At 44.8% G+C, this 10,000-nt stretch overlaps 1 protein-coding gene across 1 annotated transcript; it reads right to left on the bottom strand.

The window, feature by feature from the left end:
• Nucleotides 1–4,506: 4,506 nt before the first annotated feature.
• RNF183 (ring finger protein 183) lies at nucleotides 4,507–5,079 on the bottom strand. The gene has a single exon (XM_006865702.1). It carries the CDS (start codon nucleotides 5,077–5,079, stop codon nucleotides 4,507–4,509), a length of 573 nt encoding a protein of 190 aa, XP_006865764.1.
• Nucleotides 5,080–10,000: the final 4,921 nt, after the last annotated feature.

The raw sequence follows: 10,000 nt of genomic DNA, 5'->3' as shown, positions 1-10,000 counted from the left end.
ACTTTGATATTTGGTATCCTTCATGTTACCCCAAAGTAAGGCCATTGTGTCAGAAGTCAAAGAAATTATTAGCGTAAAGTTTATGTGCAACTTTCTTTCTGTTCGAACTTAAAGGATGATACCTTTTCTGCCAAGGTAACTGAAAAAATTACATCGTGGATATTCCTTAACATAAACTTACTTCATTTATAACACATTTACTACAGCGTAAAATTCTATTTTAAAAAACCTATACTTCAGAGAATTTTGTATAATTTTGTATTTTCTGAGCCCTAGTCATTAAACCGTAAATGTCCCATTCTTTGGTTTGGGATCTAACAAATCTCTAAAACTGCTTACTTCAATCTCTACGTTACTTAAGGAGCTCTCTTTTAATGGTGTTCTAAACAAAAAAACAGAGGGATACTTGGCATTGTGGGCCAGAGAGCAAGCTGTCTCGGGGCCCTACAATTCTTATTCCTTAATCATGCAGCAGTTAACCCTCACCACATTCCTCTTCAAGCAACACCACTGAGCTCACTCAGAACCAGAAGAATGTACAAGTGGTGTTTGTTGAGACTCCAAGGAGGGTGTGCATGATCGTTTCCACTTAAATACCCAAAATACTTTTCTCTTGCTATTCCAGAGAGGTTAAGAGTGACTTTCTTCTAGCTCTGTTCTATAAACTGTGTGTGATATGTAACTAAACATACTGTTTAATCTGACCATATTAATAACCAATATCCTGTGTACTTACAACACTTCTCAGTTCTCAGCTCTCCCCTCTGTTGGGCATTTCACAATTGAGTGTTAATGGCTTCTATCTCCTCCATCGTTTTCCATGAAATTGTTTTTATTACTAACTGTGTACCAGAAAGCAAAATCAGACCCACAGCCATCAAGTAGATTCTGACTATTATTAGCAACCTTTCCAGGGCTGTGCATCATTATGGAAGCAGAAAGCCTTGTCTTTCACCCTAAGAGTGACTGGTAGGTTTGAACTACTGACCTTGCTATTAGGAGTCTGTTGCATATCCTACAGTGCCACATGAGGAAACCAGCTACCTGTGTAGTAGTTATAAAGTAATAATGAGCATTATTATATTTGCCTGCAGTTTGGATGTGGTGCGCTAACAGGTTTTACAAGTTTAAATTTAACTTTCTGTAGACTTGCCACTTCTCATGTTTTTGTTCTAAGAGGTTTAGAAGTAGCCATTGGGTAAAAGTATTTCACCTATACCTTTGGCAGGACAAATGTCTTCACTGGAAATAAGCATCATTATAAGTTAGCTAAGACACAGGAAGCATTTCATGGTAATGATGAGGTAAACAATTAAGATTGACCAAAGTTCAATCATTTACTCAAGATTACCCATCTAGTAAGTGCCTGGAAGAGCCTGAATTTGAACTCTGCTTTCTGACAGTCTGTGACCTTATGAAAAGATTGAACAGGACTTAACAGAATATAATGAAACCCTGGTGACATAGTGGTTAAAGCACTCAGCTATGAGTGATTTGAACCTTTCAGCTGTTGCACAGGAGACAGATGTAGCAGTTTGCCTAGGTAAAGATTACAGCCTTGGAAACCCTATGGGGAAGTTCTACTCTGCCCTATAGTTGGAGTGAACAGCAGTAGGGTTTTGAGTTTCACTGAGTGTTGGGAACATTGGCCAGACAAGAGCAGTCCAGCCATCATACCATTTTCCTATAGACAGCTTGAACTTTTAACCATTCGACCTATACCACTGCCCTTTTGACAAGTCACTTCATTTCTGACTAATCATGCATCTACCCCGTGAACTTACGATGGGCCTATAGTGTTGCTCTACAGCAGGGGTTGGGAACTAACGTCATTCAAGGGCCATACCAAATTTTCAACTTAAAACTTGTTATGTGCTATCGAGTCGGTTCCAACCCATAGCGACCCTGTATAGTGTTCCCGAGGAGCAGCTGGTGAGCTTGAACCAACCTTGCAGTTCAAACGGCTTTGCAGTCTGGCACATTAACCCACACAGCACCACACCAGATATTTGGTCAACTGTTAAATTAACTCACCCTAATGTGTCAGCTGGAGTCCTGGTATGGCCCTGTGGGTTAATGTGCCAGACTGCAAAGCCATTTGAACTGCAAGGTCAGCAGTTCAAGCTCACCAGCTGCTCCTCAGAAACCCTATACAGGGTTGCTATGGGGTGGGATTGACTCGTCAGAACTAAAGAACAACAAATATGACAGCTGGAGTCCTGGTATGATGCTGTGGGTTAAGGCATTGGACTGCATAGTTGCTTTGAACCCCAGTGTCAGCGGTTCAAGCTCACCAGCTGCTCCTTGAAAACCCTATACTGGGTTGCTATGGGTCAGAACTGATTCCACGGCATTCGACAACATGATGGCTGGAACTGTGGTTGCCTTGGCAGGGCCAGACCATATGATTTCAAGAACCTTATAATGGCCCTTGAGCCAGACATTCGCCACCCCTGCCCTACAGGTTAACTATTTGCATTTTAGAATAGGTGATATTAAAGTGTGTGCAACTGTTTAAAGCATTGTACATCGATGCCTTTGCATGACTGACTTCTGGACAGAAACATCAGAAGCAACCTACTCCCTTCATTGGAGCACCAAAGATGTTTCCGCACATTTACAGACACACCCTAGGAGTGTGGTACTGCCCCAAAGTTAGAACTACTGAGTGTGAAAATAGAAGACACTATAATGTTAAATACATACATCCCTGTCCAAATGAACTCAACCTATATACTTATTTCTTTGTATACCAACCTCAGTAAGAGTATAAGTTCTGTTTAGACTGGAAGTAGTACTCCACTTACTAGCTGTGTGTCCTTGAACAGCCACTAAACTCATTGTGCTTCCATCTCATCTATAAAATCGGGATAGAATTTCCTTGGAGTACAGAGGCAAGTCTTCCTGAGCGCCCCCAGCTCTTCTCCCTGTCTCTCCCTGAGCTGCTGTCCCTCTGAGAACAGGGTGAGATCATGAACCTGCCACAACGTTACAGAGCAAGGAGATGTAAAGAAATGAAGTCAGTGGGGAGAGGCTGAGTCCCAGCCTTAGTATAATTATCTTTGATGGCATAAATAGAGAAGTGAGTGCTAATTCGTTTTGTAATGGAGAATTTCTTCACACTGGAGGCTAAGGCAGGTTGGTTTTACCAAACATGAGTTCTATGTCTCGGCTATTTGGAAATACCTTGTACATTAAGACCTCTAAGGGGAATTTCTAGAAGCTAGTTCCATCAAGTTCACAAAGTGTTATTTAGAACAAACCAAAGTGATGCCATTTATGACCTCTCAAAACTTATTCTGCAAATAACAACAAAAAAAACCTCATCAAAATGTGTTTTCCTATTATGATGGTGTTTAACCAGTCCAAACATCCAAATTCTAGCTATAGTTTTCATTGGTTCCTAAGATGTGATATAAAATGAAAAACAATCTCTGTGCCTGCTAGAATGGGAGCTAAGGCTTGCCACCTAAGGCCAGAATGATATTCAGTACTTGGGGATCTAATCAGGATCTTTGGATTCACTGGGAGGATTAAAAGGGCCTCCCTGTAATGCCCAGATTTCTCTTCATCCACTGACCCTGACTTCTTTCAGTTTAACCTATTTGGGTGGTGGTTAAGTGCCGTCGAGTCAGTTCCGAGTCATAATGACCCTGCATAAGGTTTTTGAGGACCTGCTGGTTCATTTGAACCACTGACCTTATGGTTAATAGATCAGTGATTATCCTACATCGTTATACCAGGACTCCAACCTATTTGGGAGGAGGCCTCAAAAACTTCATGGAAAAATAAAATGAAAAGATCATGGACTTTTTCCATTAGCCCTCTCATATATAAAACCTAAAACTCCATGAACTGCATGCTGACCAGACTCTCATGACTTCCCTTCTCAAGGTCTCCCTGCCACCCTTGAATATTCCTTTCTTTCTCTAGTTCAGACACTTAATCTCAGCCCAGTTGTTGAATGAATAAGTGAGTTAATTAATGAACGCAGACCACTTTTACTCAGGTTGGTGGCAAGGCTTCCAAAGAAAAAGTTGAGGAAAGATACACGTTTGCCCACAGAATTAAAGCTTTCTAAAATGTTTACCAACACAGCAATACAAAACAATGAGAACTGAGTTCACGGCAGCTCCAGTGAAAAATGTGACCTACCATTTGGGCCTAGTCAGGTTCCTGGATACCATTGTCCAGCCGTTTGGCACAACTTGCTGTGTAGCTCTGTAGTCAGCTCTGCTTTGCTGCCCTTCCATGACCCCATGGTTTTCACCCAGAGGCCCTCCACTTCTTCCCACATCCTTTAGCTTTCAGAGGCTCCCATCATAGTAGGGCCCTCTCTGTTCCCCGAAGCAAAGATAATGACCCAACCGATTCCTGGATTGTAATATTAACAATACTATAAAGGAAGGTGCCAAAGAGGCTCCGCAGATTCCCACCCAGCAGCAAGTTGGAGTCTCTTGAGCAGCAACCAAGAAAGGCTTTGTTCCTTGTCAGCAGACAGAGCACTCACCCCATTCCCCAAAGGAACTGTTTGGTCCAAAAGATGGAAAATATGAGCAACAGAGTGACACTAAGAATGACAGCCATCAAGTAGGCAAAGATCCGGAACTGAGGGTTGTGGAAACACTCCCGCAGAGAGTAGTGACTAGGGATGGACTCAGTCACAGTGGCAGGGGCCGGGTCCTGGAGGGGTCTGGCTTGGCTCCCAGGCTCAGGGCCTACGTCCAGCGTGTACACCCGGGGCTGGCGCAGGAAATAGCGGCTCTTGGGCTGGTCCTTGAGGCAGAGCTGACGACCTTCCAGGATGACGTGGTGGGGTTCCAGACGGAGCAGGGTAAGCATGGCGGTGTCTGTGGGCAGGTCAGTGACAGGCTGCCCAGAGGCCAGCACAGTGGGCTGACGACAGAGTGGGCACAGCAGTCGGCGCCGGGCCGGAGTCACCAGGCTGATGTGGGCCAGGCATTCCACGCAGAAGGAGTGGCAGCAGTCCAGCACTTTGGGGGTGTGGAATGTGTTGTTAAAGGGGTTCCAACAGACAGGGCACTCAGCTTCGGGGTCCCGGCCTCGCTGCTCAGCCATCATCAGACCAGATTCTGGGAGGTCTCACTGGATGTGTCCTGGCAGAGAGGGGAGAGGAGCAAAGGTATACCCATTATCTTACAGATTGAAAATAACCCAGGGTTACAAAGATGAAGCAATTTGTCCCAGGCCCCGGCAGTCTCAGCTTACCAGGATGAAGCCGTGAGAGCCACCAACTAAAGCACGCAGATGAGCAGGTGTTGGAGGAAAGCACCGCCTAGGTGTTCAAGATGGATAAAAATGCTCCTTATGTGTAGTATCTCTACCTTTGCCTATTCTGAATCCAGAGAGGGAAGGCAAGCTACAGTTTACTCAAACATTTCCTTCCCTGCTACCTCAGATCCCTGACAAGTACAGAAATGGACTTTATGAAGCCTCGGGTTTGTACTTCCTCTGGGAAAAATCCCAGGCCCTTTCCCTTCTCCCCTTGGGCTCAAAGACCAACCCGCCAAAGACACCTTATCCAATCCAAGTTTAGGGCCTTAGCCTGACCAGGGGACCCAGATAAGGTTTCCTCTTTTGACCTGGAAGCCTTGGGAAAGGTTCTCTGCCCAGGTCCCCAGATCAGCCCTTCCAGAACCTCAGGTATTCCACCACCCCTGGCTCCTCCCTCCCTTTGTTCCAGGAAACCCCCAGGGCACCCACCTGGGCTTCCATCAGAGCACTAAGGTGGTCAGGCAGACTGCCTTGAAGGGCCTGAAACTCAGTCCATCTCCCAGATCCACAAAGCTGTGAGAGACTGCCTTCTAACCACCAACCCAGGGGCGGTCTCCATGGCAGCTCAAACGCAGCACCTGGAGCTGCCAGGTGGCCTATACAGCAGCCTCTTGAGTGCACCAGAGTGCTGCCTGGGTGGCAGGGTGGGGAGGTGAGGAACCCAGCTCCCCTGGGGCTTGGTAACCAACAGAACCTGGAAGCCTTGTAGCAGCAAACTGTGGGCGGTCCCATCAAGACCTCAGATCCCTGACCTGGAAAGGTAAGATTGGCAATTTCCTTTTTCTAATTTTAGAAAGGAAAGTGAGCCTTCTGGGTTTCCCCATGTCCCCCTCTCCTGGGCCCTCATTTCTAAAATGGCTGGAAACACCCCCCTCCTTCCCCACACAAAAGGATTCACTGCCCTGCGCTTCACCTGCTACTTCACAGTCTGCACGCTTGTCTCCCAATCTTGCCTTGTGTCTGAGCTGCCGCAGAATATGCACGCCTAGTTGCCTTCTACTTTGTTCTTAAGAACACGCTGACCACAAGGGTTGGCCATCTCCCACAACCGTGGGGTTTTAAAGGCGGTAGTTGGGAGGGAGGAATAACCCCGCTTTGCTCCCTCCCCTCCTCTTCTCCCTTATTTCAACCAGAAATGCTTGGCTTTTATCTGTTTCTCATATTGGTCATCTACAAAATTTGAAAAGTTGAGCTGCTGGGGAGAAAAAGTTTGAAAACCACTTCTCCAGTCCTGGCTGTGTGACTCACCAAGGTCACACAGCTCATTGATGGTGACAATGGGAATCATGAACACTACATGAACACAACAAACATTCAATCCACCTGCTGGATGTGTGTTGTTGGGTAGCTAGGACGTGTGTGCAGGAGTGTCCTCAGTAGAAATCCAGGGATTCTGTAAGGAGAAACTGGGGAGACAGTAGTATCCCTTGTGCTCCTCCTGATATGATATTTTCTACCCCTGGTGTGTAAGGAGCTCTGGGAGCATAGTGGTTACGACTCAGGCTGCTAACCTCAAGGTCGGCAGTTCAAAACTACCAGTGGTTCTGCTAGAGAAAGATGAGGCTTTCTGCTCCCGTAAAGATTTACAGCCTCGGAAACCCTGTGCAGGGTCACTATAAGTCAGGAACAACTCCACTTTTCTTAACAACAACAACAACAACCTCTGGTGTGTGGCGCTGTGGGTTAATGCACTCAACTGCAAAGCCATTTGAACTTCAAGGTTGGCGGTTCAAGCTCACCAGCTGCTCCTCAGAAACCCTATGCAGGGTCGCTATGGTTCAGAAACGACTCTACGGCACTTAACAACAACAGCAACCACCCCTGGTGTAGTGCTGCAGGATAATGCATTGGACCGCAAGGTCTGTTCGAACTGCAACGTCAGCGGTTCAAATCCATCAGCTACTCCTTGGAAACCCTAGACGGGGCCACTATGAGTTGGAAATGACTCGCTGGTACTTAACAACAACAACAACCCTTAGTTGAAGAACCCTGATGATGCAATAGTTGAATGTTCAACAGTTCAAACCCATCAATTTGTTCCCATAAAGATTGTTGTTGTTGTTTGTTACAGTCGAGTTGGTTCTGACTGCTAACAACTCCACGCACGACAGAATGAAACATGACCCAGTCCTGCACCTTCCTCACAATTGTTGTTGTGCTTGTACCCATTGCTGCTGCCACTGTGCCAATCCATCGTGTTGGGGACCTCCCTCTTCTGAATCCAGTTTGAACCTTTGGCAGTTCTCTTTCAATGTATTGTTGCTGCTGTTTTTGAATTATTTTCAGCAAAATTTACTTGCATGTGATACTAATGATATTGTTCAACGATTTCCATATTCCATTGGGTAACCTTTATTTAGAATGGGCACAAATATGTATGGATCTCTTCCAACCAATTGCCCTGGTAGCTCTCTTCCAAATATCCTGCCATAGATGAGTGAGTGCCTCCAGTGCTGCATCACTTTGTTGTAAGATTTCGGTTTGTATTCCATCAATTCCTGGAGCCTTGTTTTTCACCAATGCTTCCAGTGCAGCTTGGACTTCTTTCAGTATCATTAGTTTTTGGTGTTTTGTAAGTATTTATTATGAACTGAGTGATAGTTCACATGGGAGAACATCAGTTTTACACCATCGTTTCATTGCAATGATTACAATCTCCTCCATGCATCATCATTCAACAGTATTTGCTTCCATTCCCTGTTTTGTTTCTGTTATGTGGGGGGAGGGGGCGTGCACAGAAACACTCAGGAGTATATAGTAATTTAAACAACCAAAGGGCACATTCTGCAAGCCTGCCTTTTGGCTGCCAGTACCCAGTCCCTTTCTTTTCATGAGTCCAGAGTTCTCAACTGCTCCCTCTCTCCATGTCCCCATCTCTGCCTCCATCTCTGGGGTCACTGCTTCTCTGGATAGGGTCCCGCACTCTGCTTGTTCTCTTTTCCCTTGATCGTCCTAGGGTCCTCTGTTTCTGGACTGTAAGATTAACTACTCCCCCATTTTTGCTACAAAACTTCTACCTTTACAGTTGTGACAGTCACAACTGGTCGTGGTAAAAATTTCTCACTATTGAATCATAAGGATCGTATCCCCCTCATCTCTTTTCATCAGACCCATGTAGACAAGATGAAAACTATTCAGTGGGGATTCTACCTTCCCCCGCACAGTCGTAAACTAAACTCCCTCTTGAAACCTTGTAAGCCAGTCATTTTGTGCCTTTATCGCCCCCTAATTTTAGGTAGCCAATGCTTAAATTGCCCATCCCTATCTACCCTGTACGCAAAGGGAATAGGATTGATACTTGATATGAAGATTCCCTTCCCTTTCAGTTGGTATTTTAAGCTACTACATCCATAAATATAGATCAAGTTCATCAAATTGTAGCAATTTATACTTGTTTCCTTTATCAAAAATAATTTTTTTTTTAATCTTCCTCTAGTTGAGTTCTGATTATCAAATCATTCATAGAAGCTAGGTCAAATGGGTACTATCTGCAAGTTTGGATGTTCTGTGCATCTCCCCTCACTTCATATCAGCTGGCTGCTTCACTCTTAGCTCTAGACCTTTGTGGCTATGTCCTTGTCCATGGGTTCAGGAGTCCTCAGGTCTCACCACATTTCAAACCAACCAGCCCTTCCTCTTTTCTCTCTCAACAGGAGTTAATGGACCATGGTTGAACTCAGCCCATTTATTCATTGCTGGCTTTCCCCTTCTTCTACTCACCAATAGACCAATGTGGTCGCCTGCAAGCTTACATGCCTGCTCATGTGTTCCCTTTGAGCTTCAGTTTTGGAGGGGGGTTTGTCTTGAAGGGACTTGATTGCTTGCCTTGATGGCTCCCCAGTGAACAACTTGCTTGTTCTTATAGTAGCTAAATCATACTGCCATTTTTGTTGGATTTTTCCTGCTGATCTTTCTTTGAAGATGTATCTTGCATTGCTCTAGCTGTTTCAGGCTGGTCTGCCTGTCCTTTCTAGTGGGAATGTCCCACCTCAGAAGGTTCTGGATGGAGGTTGGAATTCTACCTAAGGTCCTATACACTGCAAAGGGCTCTGCAAGAAGCATATTTCACTGGGCATACCTTTTAGGTATACTAATCAGTTATAGGCCAAAGATAGACTAACAAGATAGGCTTACAAGCTTTCTGTAATCAAGTCTCCCATCCCTAGTATCATTGATTTCTGATTATATAAGACCTTTTGAAATGGTTAAACATCGACCATTTCTTTTTGATACAATGACTCTGTATGCCTTCCATCTTCTTTTGATGCTTTCTGCATCATTTAATATTGTGTTAATGTTGTTAGTATTGGTGTTAGGTGCTGTCCAGTCGGTTCCAATTCATAGTGATCTTATGCACAACAGAACAAAATACTACCCGATCCTGGGAGGGCCTCACAAATCATTGTTAAGCATGAATCCATTGGTGCTTCCACTGTGCCAGTCTATCTTGCTGGTTGTTTTCCATTTTTTCTTGCTGATCCACCACTTTACCAAGCATAATGTCCTTCTCCAGAAATTGGTCCCTCCTGATAATATGTCCAAAATAACAGTGACAAATTCTCGCCATCCTGGCTTCTAAGGAGCAGTCTGGCTGTACTTCTTCTAACACAGATTTGTTTGGTCTTCTGGAAGTCCATGGCAGTCCTTTAATATTCTTCTCCAATACCATAACTCAAATGCATCAATTCTTCTATTGTCTTCCTTA

This window comes from Chrysochloris asiatica, unplaced genomic scaffold (assembly GCF_000296735.1).
Source record: "Chrysochloris asiatica unplaced genomic scaffold, ChrAsi1.0 scaffold00081, whole genome shotgun sequence".
NCBI lineage: Eukaryota > Metazoa > Chordata > Mammalia > Afrosoricida > Chrysochloridae > Chrysochloris > Chrysochloris asiatica.
This window is presented reverse-complemented; position numbering and strand designations above follow the sequence as displayed.